Below are 14,600 nucleotides of genomic sequence, written 5' to 3'. Positions count from 1 at the left end.
GGGAGGGGAGCGCTGACTCACCCGCCGCGTCACTGCTGGTGTGGGGGGGGGCTCGGCTTTGCGCAACATGTCACACTGAGAGTGGACCCCAGAAGAAGTTGGCTGCCATCTGCAGGAAGATATCCCGTCGCGCGACAGTGGCACGACGTTGGAGAAATGACTCCAAGAAGGAAACTCCCCAGGGNATGGAGGGGTCGACCCCCTCCAAAACGAAAAAAGGAGCAGGGCACAGAAGAGGAGCCGGTAAAATAGAAGAACCGGCCTCCCCATTGAGAGTGAATGTGCCATGTGAGAAAGCGATGGATGAATGTGATCTTCTGGCGAGCTGAAAGGAAACCGCTCGAGACGAGCTTTGTCTTAAGAAGGGAGCGGATGTACCGGACGAAGAATAGTCGCTTCAAGAAGAGTAGCCGAAACAACAGAAGGACACAAAGACGATGCTGCAAGAACAGCCACCGAGGAAAAGGAACGGGGTGCACCGTTAGGCTATTCGGGACGAACAGCCTTAAGGAGGGAGCAGTGTGACATGTTGCGCAAAGCCGAGCCCCCCCCCACACCCGCAGTGACGCGGCGGGTGAGTCAGCGCTCCCCTCCCACCCCTCAGCGGTAACGTATCGCTCGCGTAATAGGCGAGTAATCACCTCGCATCCTGGCAGCCATGCGCGGTGACGTCACGAGCGGAGCCGTAGAGCCGAGCGGAGCCGAAGATAGCCGAGCCCCGTAACCGGGTAACTATGCAAGGCGAATCAACAGCGGTGACGTAACCGGACAGCGTGGCTAGCAACAAGGGTGCCTATTACGTGGCCGTATTGTCCGATCGAGGCTACATAGGGAGAAGCGAAGGCTATTCACAGTTCAGTTGTACTGTAACAGTCGCCGAGTCGAGTTGTACTGAGTCAGTCAGTGAGTCCTGGAGCTACCGCCGAGTTAGCCAGCAACTAGTCAGTTGTATTCTGGCATTTGGAGTGTACTAATTGTGATACTGCAGATAGCAGTAATCGTAAATCTGTAATTTGGGTCATTGTAAGAGCGAGTGTGAAATAAAATTCGCTACATCGAATACATCGAGAATTTATTTGTCGCGATATACGCCCGATACGCGACAATATGATAAATATATATTTTAGTTATTTTAGTATGTATAGACAAGGCATGCAATGAACTAGTTTGTCGTGGATTCGATCAGCACCTGAAGATGGCACATTTGTGCCGAAACATGTAGTGAGAGTGAGAAGAGGGGATAGATGAATGTATGCACTAGAAGACGGATAAAATAAATCATGGACTTAAATCAGTGCAACAGGACGCTAAAATATAACATTATTCATCCTGATGCTATGACAAATGTGTTCCCAAACCACATGTGAATATCCTCAGTCTCAAATTTGGCAATTATGTAGGTTCACATGTCCACTGATAGGAAATATGGCTGTCAATAAACATGATGGCGTTTAAAAAATTCTGTTCATCATTTATGTGATTTAAAATTAAATTGAAAATGCCATACATCTTGATTTCTAATCTGGCTTAAACTGTCGCACAAGTCGCATTTTGTATGAGTGCAACTGAAAAGTAATTTTTGTAACACACCGTAGAGTGTTGATTTTAGAACTGCAAACTGCAGGGGTGAAGTGATTTCCTGGAGCTATGAATACAAGAGTGTCCACTATGTCCCACAACATTGTAATTACCTTAAAAGTATCAACTTTGTGACTTTGTACATACGTACATTTGTTACATGCCATGCCTAGACTCTTCACTAGAAATCATTTTCTGAGACCACACATGCTATTCTACATGTGCTACCCACTTAACTGCAATGTTCAGTGAAGGTATCATTAGAAACCTGTTTCTACAAATGGAAGAATCTTATAATAAATTTCACCAATACACACCTGCATGAGAACGCGAGCTCCGACCTCGTCGGGAGTGGTAGGAGGAGGAAAGTTCCCTATTTCGAATGGCTGATAGTCAACTGTCTCCACCACTACAAAATCATGCCAGTCAATCTGGGCATATGCAACTGAAAGACACAGAAAACAATGAAAGGAGCATGTGGAGTGCTTGGAATAGGTGCAAATGTGCCTCATAAAATTAAATAAAAAATATGAAAATGTTTCTACATGCATATAATAATAAATTCTTCCTTAAAATTATTTTATCTGTGTGTTTATGACCACAGGATGTAACACGCTGAGATTAAGCCATGGCTGCTTCTGTCCACATCCTTCCCTACTTATTTTTCACTAATCTTTCTGTCATTAAATGTTATAGAGCCTAGGCTACCGATAGTGTTAACTGTGTTAAGTAGTGGGTATAATATATATCACAGATCTTACATTTCCCCACTCAGTGTAACGTGTTTCACTCAGTCTAAGAATAAACAGTGATTATTTCCCTAAACAGCAATAAACAGATGGTCTTTGCAAGACACGGTTGGTGTGTTTTCTGTGCCATTTAAACTGAGTTCTTTAAATACTATTCAGTAGAACTTCAGGGGCACTCAATACCATAGTTAGTTGAGGCACTATGCTACAAGCTGGAAGGTCATGGATTTCCTATGAAGTAACTTGGTTTTTCAATTGACCTAATTCTTCCAGCCGCATTATGGCCCTGGGGTTGACTCAGCCTCTAAGGGAAATGAGTACCAGGAATATTACTGGGGGTAAAGGGAGGCTGGCGCATGAGGCTGACAACCTCACTGCCATCTGTGAGCCAACTATCTAGAAAATGTGGAAGCCTCAACATCTCACAACCCTATGGGCTTCCACAGCCTAATAAAGCCCCATAGCTTTAACTTTACTATTTACTGGAACTTCAAGTTTCAAAGGGCTGATTGTTTAAAGAAATAAATAAATATATAAGTGAATGAAAATGTGTCAAAACCTACCTCTTTCTTTCTCGAGTTCTTCCTCTTCTTTACGCCTTTGAGCCTCCTGATATTTGATCCATTCTGATCGATACTTCACTTGATCCAAAATTATATTCATTGAGCTGCACTCCTCTTTTAAACGAAACATCAGATCTTTAGGCGGTATGAGAACCTAAAAGAGTTCCAAATTAAAGGGAATAAACCTGCCCTTATGGCTGTTATGGTTATCACAACACGCAAGTCTGCACAAGCCCTACTTTGCAAGTTTAGAAACATATGCAGAGTTCTTTTGCAAGTGCTGGGTCAAGCAGCAGTTGAAACACTCCTTCAGTCAAGATGGGCTGACCAATAATAGTGCAGTTCATTTCACAGCTGTGATGTCCAGGAAAGTTATTGAATGATGAGCTACAATCTTGTTAAGATGCATTATGTAATTATAGAAAACAGATCCACCAGTACATGCATCCAAAATTACAGTATGAGGCCACTGCTGTGGGGAGTGGAGTTTAAGCACAGGGCAGTCTGTGTGTTAGATCTATGAAGGACATAGAGGCACTGGGGCAGGATTTTACCCAAGAACTTTCATTTTCCTCTAACAATTATCATTTCATGAATACTCCATTCTCTCATTTATAATCACCCAGGGCTGATATGACGAGCCTACTTACCACTGCAGTACCAATGGACAGCCTCGACCCACCCCTAAAATTCAATGATGCTATTTGAGATATTATGCTACAAGCCAGAAGGTTGTGGGTTTGCATCACAATGGGGGGGGATTTTTTTTTTATTTGATCTAATCCTTCCAGCCACACTATGGCCATGGGGTAGGCTCAGCCTCTAACAGAAATGAGTACCAGGAATATTCCTGGGGATAAAGGGCGACTGGCGCGTAAGGCTGACAACCTTACTGCCATCCGTGAGCCGATTATCTAGTGAAAATGTGGGAGCTTCGATGTCTCACAACCCTATGGGCCTTCACAGCCTGTTACAGGGATAGCTTTCCCTTTTTATTTTCATTTATACTGAAAACTTCTTTAATGAAACAACACAAAGTACATTACCCTAGTTCACAAATTATGAGAAAGTGTGCCATTTTAACCTCTTTTCTGCTTGGAACCCGTGTACTTACCTTTGTGTATTGCTCCAGCAATTTGGTGAAGTACTGGAAAAGTGAATGCTGAGGTCGCAGGAAATCAAACTGATAGTTGCGCTGCTCCCTGTTCATCAAGTTCGTCAGAAACTGACGCCCATTACGTGCCACAAACTGAGCTGTCAGCTTCACGATGTCCCTGCACACAGTTTGATGCACATTTCATGTTCTGCTTAATTGTATACTTATAAACATGGTGAAACCTCACTAATTCAGAATCCGCGATGATTTGCCTGTTTTTTTGCACATTACAACCTTGATGAACTCATTACCACTATCCAAAATGCTTTCAAGACTGATGTACATTTTATGATATAAAATCTACATTTCAAAATAAAGCTGCATTACCTAAAAAGGTATGTCAGGTCCATTTTATAGCTTCCCTGAACGCATTTTCAGTAGAACTTTTATAATTCGGACTGTCACTAATTTGGACAAGGGTTCACTCCCAACTGGTCTGATTTAGTGTATATAAAAATGCGTGTGTTTGAATTATATTCCCTGTGGAGGTGCCAAGCACAACTTCCCTGTATTCATATTGTTCCTGAAATCTTGCCTAGACTTTTTCATGTTTCCCACAGACACATAATACCGTAACATGAAAGTCTACCATATCAACTTAACTTGGTTCCTCCTGGTCAGTAACACTAGTAATTGTATATAAGATTTTAACCACTGTCCAGTGTGATTGATAGAAGCTGTGCTTTAATTTTTTCATCCTTTACATGTTTCGGTCAAAATGACCATCTTCAGAAGGATGTTATCATCACATATGGAAAATACTATTACTGTGTCACAGATATAAATACCAGGGGTGTTCCGTAAATAATGCCTCCTATTTTTTTATGTTAATATGTAACGTCTGAGATGGATGTTGGTGGTGTTGTAGTAAAGGTTGAACCTTCCCGCCAATCTACTGTTAGTTTGGTTGTCATGCAACAGACAGTGACAGCAGAGCAGTCTACCAAAATGGTGTCTGGCATAGAAGTTTGTATGAAACAGAGATGTGTTATTGAATTTCTCACTGCCGAACAAATTGTACCCACTGACATCCATCGACACTTGCTAAAGGTGTACGGAGACAATATAGTGGAAGTCAGCACAGTGAGGCAGTGGGTAGTGTGTTTCAACAGTGGCAAAAGTGAAGTGCACGACAAGCCATGCCTTGGGTGTCCCTGCTCAGCTGCCACTCCTCACAATGAACAGCGCCTCATCCATACAGATCAGCAGATAACGACCAGGGACTGTCAATTCTGAACGCTACAAAACGACGCTAAGCTGAAAGCCCGCATTTCCTGAGTCAGGCCAAAGAAGCATACAACCTTTTGCTTGCAACACGATAACGCTAGACCCCATACAAGTTTGGCGACCACCGCACACATTGCAAAGTTTGGCTGGACTGTCCTACCACATCCACCTTATAGCCCCAGTTTAGCACCTTCAGACTTCCATCTCTTTGGGCCTATGAAAGACGGACTACGTGGGCAACATTTTCCAGACAATGATGCTGTCATTGCAGCTGTAAGAAAGTGGCTACCCTATGCTGGTGCAGACTTTTATAGGCACGGCATACAGGCTCTTGTTCATTGCTGGCAAAAGTGCATAACGAATGGTGGTGATCATGTGCAAAAATAACTGTAAGGAGCTGAAATCCTGCTCTATTTAACTGCATTATGCTTTCTGTATCTGTTGTAGTTTTCTTTAAAAAAATAGGAGGCATTATATATGGAACGCTGTAATATTATATCTTTTAACTAATGTTAAGACGTACACTGGGGGCGCAAGGTATTGTAGTTGGTTGAGGCACTATGCCACAAGCCGGAAGGTTGCGGGTTCAAGTGCCGACAAGGTCACTGAATTTTTTCAATTGACCTAATCCTTCCAGTCACACTATGGCACTGGGGTTGACTCAGCCTCTTAAACTGAAATGAGTACCAGGAATATTCTTCGAATTTTCTTGGGGGCAAAGGCCAGTCGGCGCGTAGGGCTGACAACCTTGCTGCCATCTATGAGCCGATTGTCTAAAAAATGTGGGAACCCCAACATCTCACAACCCTATGGGCCTCCATGGTCTGTTACAGGGATACCTTTACTTTTTTACTTTTACTTTACTAAGATGTACATTGATTTGTTAAAACATTTGAACATTATTACATTAAATCTACACAAATACCAGGTTCTAACTAATGAAGCAAATAACTTGTTTAGAACTTCATACTTCAGCAGACAGTCAACAAATTCCTTGCCTTTCAGGGAATCTAAGGCTTCATCACTACATTCACAAGAGGCCACCACTGGTCCCTATTCTGAGCCAAATGGATCAAGTCCACAGCCTCACACTCTGTTTCTTAATGGTTCACTTTAACATTATCATCTCATACACATCTGCATTTTCCGAACAGCCTCTTCCCTTAAAATTTTTTATTCACTTAGTGGGGGGTGGAGTCCAACTGGGTCCACTCAGCACGTCGGCCACTGATTGGCCTATTGTAGCCTACCCCGGGTGACATGATGGAGAATTTGGTGGAATGAAGATTGGCAGGGGAAACCAAAGTACTCGGAGAAAACCCGCCCCCAGCGCCACTTTGTCCACCACAAATCCCACTTGATCAGACCAGGGATCGAACCAGACCGCCACGGTGGGAAGCCAGACACTAACCGCTTGAGCTATGACACAGCCTGTCTCTTCCCTTAAGGATTAACGATATCTCAAGTCTCCCATGCATGCCACATACCCTACCAATTTCATCATTCTTGATTCATAATGTCACGTATTGGGCATATAACGCGACAAATAACTTCATGCCGTATTTGATATAGCGAATTTTATTTCACATTCGCACTTACAATCACCCAAATTACAGATTCACAATTACTGCTATCTGCAGTATCACAAATACTACACTCCAAATGCCAGAATACAACTGACTGGTTGCTGGCTAACTCGGAACTAACTCGAGGACTCACTGTGAATAGCCTCCGCTGCTCCTTATGTAGCCGCGTTCGGACAATACAGAAAACGGCCACATAATAGGTACCACTGTTGTCTGGTGCCGTCGTGCTAGTAACGCTGTGTACCGCTGTTACTACCGTCGTCTCTCGCAACCACTAATTACCCGCGCTGCCTAGCAACCGCGGTACCCCTTGGTGATGTCACCGCTGTTGACTCGCGTTGCATAGCTACCAGGATGCTGAGACTCGGCTAACTTCGGCTCCGCTCGGCTCACTTCGGTTGGCGGGGGGGGGGCATCATCCATAGCTCAACATGTGACACTGCTCCCTCCTTAAGGCTGCTCATCTCAAATAGCCTAACGGTGCACCCCCGTTCCTTTTCCGTCCCGTAGCTGTGCTTGCAGTGTCTCCTGTTGTTTCGGCTACTCTTCTTGCAGCGACTATTCTTCGTCCGTTACATCTGCTCCCCTCTTAAGACAAAACTCATCTCAAGCGGTTTCCTTTCAGCTTGCCAGAAGATCACATTCATCCATCGCTCTCTCCCATGGCACATTCACTCTCTGGGGAGGCTGGTTCTTCTACATTACCGGTTCCTCCTCTGCTTGATGTCTCTTTTTCGGTTTTGGAGGGGGTCGTCCCCTCCACAAGGTCCAATCCTTGATCATTTCTTTCTTCGGAGGTTCCTTATGTCGACATAATAGCTCTTGATGCGTTGTTTGTACTCGCTGACGTCGTTGTTCCTCCTGGACTTCCCACCTCTTGCTGGCGCGAGACTGTGGCTCCAAGTCCTTTCTCCAGTATCCGAAGGTTCCCTGGGGAGTTTCCTTCTTGAAGTCATTTCTCCAACATTGTGCCACTGTCGCGCGACGAGATATCTTCCTGCAGATGGCAGCCAACTTTATCCGGGACACATGATCTTCTCGGGTCCAAGATTTCCTGAAGATGTTTCTCCGGTGCCATGACACTCTTGCATGGCGGGACACCTTCCTGCTGACGACGGCCAATTTATTCTGGGGTCCGCAGTTTTCCCGTGTTGAATTCTTTATATTTCGTCGATGACGGTCCCTGCGCCTTTTCTTCTTCGGTTCTCCGACCGGCATTACTTCGGCGTCTTCTACGGGTACCTCTCGTAATTCTGCCGCTTCAGGTTTCCTGTGCACTGAGACCGGCTTTTCATCTTCTTGACGTGCCTCCATTACTAGGCAGGCCAACGTCTCATTGTCTTCGTTAGGAATCGACTGTCGGTGAACTACAACCGCTTTTCCTCTTGGATTTTTCACTGTTGCATCCTGGCAGGCTGTCGTCTCTTCCTGCCAGGCATTGAAGTCGGCGTCTAATTTTGTCAGCATGACGTCGATTTGTTTTTGGTTGACGTCTAATTTTGTCAGGAAATCTTCTCTGTCTTTTTTTCGGTTGGCTTCCATTCTGTCTTCCATCCGCACTCGGTCGGCATCTGCTTTTATTTGGATAGCTCTCATCTCTTCATGATGTGTTTTCATGCTGGCCTCCATTCTTGCCAGCATTTCGATTATTCGCTGCATATCTTGTTTCTCCATTTTGTAGCAGTCAAATACTCGATGCACAATAATCCAATTATTTGTCTAGGCGCGTTTAAGTTCGTAAAAATTCTGACGCAAGTGTAACATGTTGAGATCGAATCTCGTCGGTCACGTGTGTAAGTTCAAATCCCACTTCTGACACCAGTTGTCACGTATTGGGCGTATAACGCGACAAATAACTTCACGCCGTATTTGATATAGCGAATTTTATTTCACATTCGCACTTACAATCACCCAAATTACAGATTCACAATTACTGCTATCTGCAGTATCACAAATACTACACTCCAAATGCCAGAATACAACTGACTGGTTGCTGGCTAACTCGGAATTAACTCGAGGACTCACTGTGAATAGCCTCCGCTGCTCCTTATGTAGCCGCGTTCGGACAATACAGAAAACAGCCACGTAATAGGCACCACTGTTGTCTGGTGCCGTCGTGCTAGTAACGCTGTGTACCGCTGTTACTACCATCGTCTCTCGCAACCACTAATTACCCGCGCTCCCTAGCAACCGCGGTACCCCTTGGTGACGTCACTGCTGTTGACTCGCGTTGCATAGCTACCAGGATGCTGGGACTCGGCTAACTTCGGCTCCGCTCGGCTCACTTCGGCTGGCGGGGGAGGGGGCATCATCCATAGCTCAACATGTGACAATACACTAAAAGTGTTCTGCTTTGTTACACTGGATTCATATACCTTATAGCAAATGTTCAGTTCACATACACCATTTGGAGATTAGGGAACATGAAACACCGTTCTTCGGAATCCTGCAGACTTCAGACAACCATCGCAAAAATGTGTTCCTGCTTGTGTGAGTTTTCTACGATTATTCTTATTATTGTCAGGAAATTGGTTAAGTTTCTTTCACTGACTGTACAGACCACTTAGTCTCAGCAGTTTCAATACTTCCCAACCATATACGCAAGTATGGCCAAGCACTGAAAGTAAATTGAAAACACACCCAAGATAAAAATGACAACCTTTTTGTAAATACTGTAATGAAATTTTGGATTCCTTAAAGGATGGTGAATTTGTGTAGCTGAGCGAGTATCAGTCTGTCCAGAAGAACTGTGTTCCATGTATTCAGTTCATGAAGGACACCTACAACGGTGAATGCTCTAAGTTAGCTTATGCCTGGGAACTTATTTCAGGGAACCAGGCATCTACTTAATACCTTGTTACACAAAGCTGTCCACTTCACTTGAAGTGTGTAACTGTCAGAGGACCAGGGGTACATGGTAGGGTAGGTGGTTGAGGCACTATGCTACAAGCCGGATGGTCATGGGTTCCAATGAGTTCACTGGATTTTCCAACTGAACTAACCCTTCCAGCCGCAATATGGCCATCGGGGTCAACTCAGCCTCTGATATAAATGAGTAAAAGGAATTTTCCTGGGGGGTAAAGGGCAACCAGCGCATAAGGCTGACAACCTCACTGCCATATGTGAGTTGACTGTCTAGAAAATGTCGGAGCCTTGACATCTCGCAACACTGTGGACCTCCATGGACTGTTACAGGGACAGCTTTACCTTTCATTGTACTGTTAGAGGAGCAACAAGATGGGGAATACACAACAGATGAAAGATGGTGAATGTGTAAGGACTGGTCGCACCCACCCCTTAATCACTCAAATTTAGATTGGCGTTATGTAACTGAATCAGTAATCCAACTTCAAAATACTGAGGGACAGCACTGCACTTCAATACCAACCTCAGAGCAGAACTATACAAAGCACATTATTACAATACACAAATATCTACCTTGCAATGTTGCCATGCCAACAGTCCTTGAAGATTGGTCGCTAATAGTTTTCCAGACTGTACTGATACCGCATATGATCTTCACATTACACCAATCTGACGTTTTTCTAAGTTATATATTATGTATTACACAAATTTAATTGAAACATTATACAAAATATTGACTAAGAACTTTCTTTAAAAATTTTTAACTATATCTGCACTTACAAATATTATGTTTCTGGACATTACCCATCCTCCTGTTCTTATCTAAAACACCACCCCGTTTTTATTTAAACAAACATAATGTTTCAGAAACTGGAGTCCTTAGCCAGAAGTTTAGCTTTTAACACATGGCTTCTCTTAACTGTGGGACGTGACGCCCCCGCCCCCTTCCCCAACAGCACCACAACCCTGGGTGTCCTCAAGAATGGCTTAAAATATAGCTTCATTCACCAACAGCTTTGGCAGGTAAATAAGACTTAATACAGTAGTTTTCAGAAGGCCGGTCACTGTGGCTGAGTGGTCTAAGGCATGTACTGTCTTTGTTCGCTTGGAAGGCAGGACTGTGGGTTTGAATCCCACATAAAGCATGGATGTTTGGTATGTGCATGTGTTTATTCTGTTTGTGTTGTCCTGTGTTTAGGTAGAGGCCTTGCAACAAGCTTATCACTTGTCCAAGGATTCCTACCATCTGTAAAATTATTAAAATGAAAAAAAAAAAAAACCTCATCACCATAAGATATAAGAGGAATGGATTAAGTAAGTTAGTTAGTTTTCAGAAAATGTAGCTGCTGCTGACATAATGGTTCACAAATCTTTCATTACTGTATAGCACTTAGTAGGAGATTGAACTTGGGTAATGCTTGCTACCATTCAGTCCAGAACCTTCTGTCTTCTCATCTGCTGTCCAAAAACATAAAAATTAGAATATACAAAACTATAATTTTGCCTGTGGTTCTGTAAGGGTGTGAAACTTGGTCTCTGACATTATTTTTTTTAATGCTAGTGGGGTGGGACTAAGTCCCTTGTACTGTGGCCACTTCTGGCCTATTGTACCAGAACCAGATGACAGGTGAGGGTGATTGTGGAGCAATGGGTGGAATGAATACTGGCAGCGGAAACCGAAGTACTAGGAGAAATCCTGCCCCAGCGCCACTGTGTCCACCACAAATCCCACTTGACCAGCCCCCGGGATCAAACCCAGGCCCCCACAGTGGGAAGCCAGCGACTAACCGCTTGAGCTGTGGCGTGGCCTTCTCCGACATTAAGGGAGGAACAAAGACTGAGGGTGTTGAGGAGAATATTTGGACCGAAGAGGGATGAAGTGACAGGAGGTTGAAGAAAACTGCATAATGAGGAGCTTCATAACTCGTACTCTTCTCCAAGTATATTTAGAATGATCAAGTCAAGGAGGATGAGGTGGGCAGGGCATGTAGCACGAATGGGGGATACCAGGAATGCATATGGGATACTGGTGGGAAAGCCAGAAGGAAAGAGACCACTGGGAAGACCATCGACAATATTAAAATGGATCTCGGAGAGACGGGATGGAATAGTATGGATTGGATTGATCTAGCTCAGGATAGGGACCAGTGGAGGGCTCTTGTGAACATGGTAATGAACCTTCACGTTCCATAAAATGCTTGGAAATTCCTGAGTGGCTACAGATTTCGTTTCTCCTCAAGAAGGGCTCAGCTCCATAAGTAAGTAAGTATAGCATTTAGTGCCCTAGAAGATTAAAGACTGTATTTCAATTCAGGCTAAGTGCAGGAGTGGGATATTTTAAAAATCTGTAAGTGAAAAGTTAAATGTCAATATGGAACTTACAAATCGAGGGCTGATATAGATGGTGGATCAGCAATAAACTCAAATTCTGCTGGGGGATCTTTGGGAATAAACGGCTGCTCTGACACCTGCTTCAGCAGTTCTTGTTGCTGTTTCTGTTGAGCTGATGACAGGACAGTCTTAAGCTGCGGCACAGGAGCCCCTCCAGCACTTGGTTCCACTCCTGTTTATAAAATATTCTATTTGAAACTGTTACTTAACAAATTAAAAACTTTACAAAACACTCCAACGGAATACACAGAACCCTGGCTAATCCGGTTACAGTTAATCTGGATCAAAATATGAAAAATAAAAAATTCTGTCCACAGTTGAGTACATACTTTAACCTTTAATGCCCGAAGTGCACCGATCGGGCCAGTGATGAGTATGGTTGTCATGGCCAAAGTACCCTGATTTGGGCAGTCGGACATTTAAACTCCGCTAGCGGAAGTGCGCACAGACGCCGCTAGTAGAAGCGCATGCACAGTCCTAAATATTTATTTTTAAATGTAATAATTAACAGACAGACTTGAGTAAAGCCATAATAGAGGAATTAAAATGATGCCTAAGTGAACAACAGCAAAAAAAGAATATACGTATGAGTTATGCCCAAAATCACCCACGAGCCAGTAATTTTACTGCAGATTCTGCAGATTAATGTGTTAAAAATTCGATGTACACACCTTTTTTGTTGTTACGTGCTTGATGGATATATAGGCTGAAATGAAACTACAGTATTCGATTTCATTACAAACGCACAGAAAACAGATTGCACTCAGTAGCTTAGCCACGATGCAGCTGTCTGTTCATGACCCTAGAAAGGGCAATAATCTCTTGCAGCTATAACTGAAGGTCTCAGCACTGAAGAAGGGACCCCTCTAGCTATTTCTTGAATAGCCATGCTTTCATTCTTCTGTCATTTAGTCAAAAGATTCGAAAATCTGAAGAGTGTAAGCAGTGCTAGCAGAAGGCCAAATGATTTTATTGCTTCCATCTGTTTTATGGTACCAGGGACTGCTAAAATTTGTCAAGTGTTTCAAGCAGGACTGATTTTATAATGCAGAACAACTCTGTGAAGAACTGGGAAAACCATTTTTGCTGTACGCATCAAAATTAAAAGAAGAAATTGAAAACAGAGTATAACTCTTTGTATAAAAATGTTTAAATCTTCCGTTGTAATATACGACACTATGTTCTTTGCTGATACAAACAAAGATAATACCATCCATTTATCATAAAAATTGAGTTAGATACAGCATTTTTAAACACAATGCTTAAAATTGTTTAAGTGCCCTAAGAGGAACGGACATTTAAACACAGAGTAGCAACAGGCATTTAAATGCGCACCAGCAGCAGGCATTTAATATAACTCCAGCCAGCTCAAGCTACCACCATTTCAGAAGTCCAGCATTTAAAGGCTAAAAGACACACTGGATTAAGCAGCAAGAGGACTTTCAGACTGCGTTGAGGGCAGCTGGAGAGACTGAAACCAAGAAAGGAAATATCCAAGACTGGCTTCAGCTGGATGAAGAAGACCCGGGATTTCAGTTTCTGACAGAGGAAGACATTGCTGCAGTGACATTTTTTATTGTTTATTTTTATCAGCACTATCTATATTATTAAATTTTCCTTTATTTGTTTTCTAAGTTTTTTTCTTTTAGAGCTATTGTTTGTTTCATTAATTTGGATTATCACTTAATCAGATGACCTCTACCCGCAATTAATCTGGATCAGCGAAGGTTTACTGTGCATCAAAATACCAAGACTTGGACAAGGGATGCAGGGAACTGTCCTCAATATTCAGGTAATGAAGAAATGTGAAGTTTGTCCTGACAGCAAAACTTCTTAAATTCAAATGTCCATTGAGAATTCAACAGGAAGTCACATCATTTCTTATATAAGCTTTCATGCTATTAACTTCCCCTGCCTTCTCTCGTGTTCTCTTCCAGTCCTACACTTTAACCTTTAAGAGCCGAGCGACTCCATATGGCGTCATGAAAATAAAGTCAAGGGGACGAATGACGCCATATGTCATCGCGCAGTCCACGCGTGCGGCCGGCTTTTTAAAATCTAATTTTAAGTTATAAATTCTTTTTCTACTTACATGATTTTTGGTCACCAGCTTTATAAGTTGTCTCTCTTCCCACCTGCGTCATCTAACGGACTGTTGGCTTCATGTGGAAATCTTGGAAACATCCGGAAATCCAGTGTCCGACGTCGCACTTCACGCACTTTGTCCGGACGGTTCTTCGTTTTCCATGCGAAAAGCACACACAACACCTCAATTGCGAAGTAGAGGAAGTCGACCAGTGATGTGGTTTGGCCTCCTATAATCGAGATATCTCCGATAAAACGGCGGGGGTTCGACCCCTGGGCCGTTGATGGCGAGGTGGACCCCTTCCAGCATGTTCCGCACAAGAGCGAGACGAAATTCTCTTTGTGACAACAGGATGTAACTGTTCAGATCCAGGAGATGGAAAAATAGTTTATTTGTTCA

The 14,600-nt window shown here is 43.3% G+C and overlaps 1 protein-coding gene across 1 annotated transcript in view; it reads right to left on the bottom strand.

Moving 5' to 3' along the window:
- Positions 1–14,600, bottom strand: part of LOC111865343 (splicing factor 3A subunit 1) — a 40,971-nt gene that overhangs the window by 21,200 nt on the left and 5,171 nt on the right. Inside the window, exons 3-6 of the mRNA XM_023853271.2 lie at positions 12,107–12,287; positions 4,005–4,164; positions 2,891–3,044; positions 1,896–2,023 (exon numbers count right to left, since the gene is read on the bottom strand). Coding sequence (XP_023709039.1) covers positions 1,896–2,023; positions 2,891–3,044; positions 4,005–4,164; positions 12,107–12,287 — 623 coding nt within the window. The remainder of the gene's footprint in view (positions 1–1,895; positions 2,024–2,890; positions 3,045–4,004; positions 4,165–12,106; positions 12,288–14,600) is intronic.

The sequence above is a fragment of the Cryptotermes secundus genome, unplaced genomic scaffold (genome assembly GCF_002891405.2).
Source record: "Cryptotermes secundus unplaced genomic scaffold, Csec_1.0 scaffold17, whole genome shotgun sequence".
NCBI classification, from domain to species: domain Eukaryota; kingdom Metazoa; phylum Arthropoda; class Insecta; order Blattodea; family Kalotermitidae; genus Cryptotermes; species Cryptotermes secundus.
This window is presented reverse-complemented; position numbering and strand designations above follow the sequence as displayed.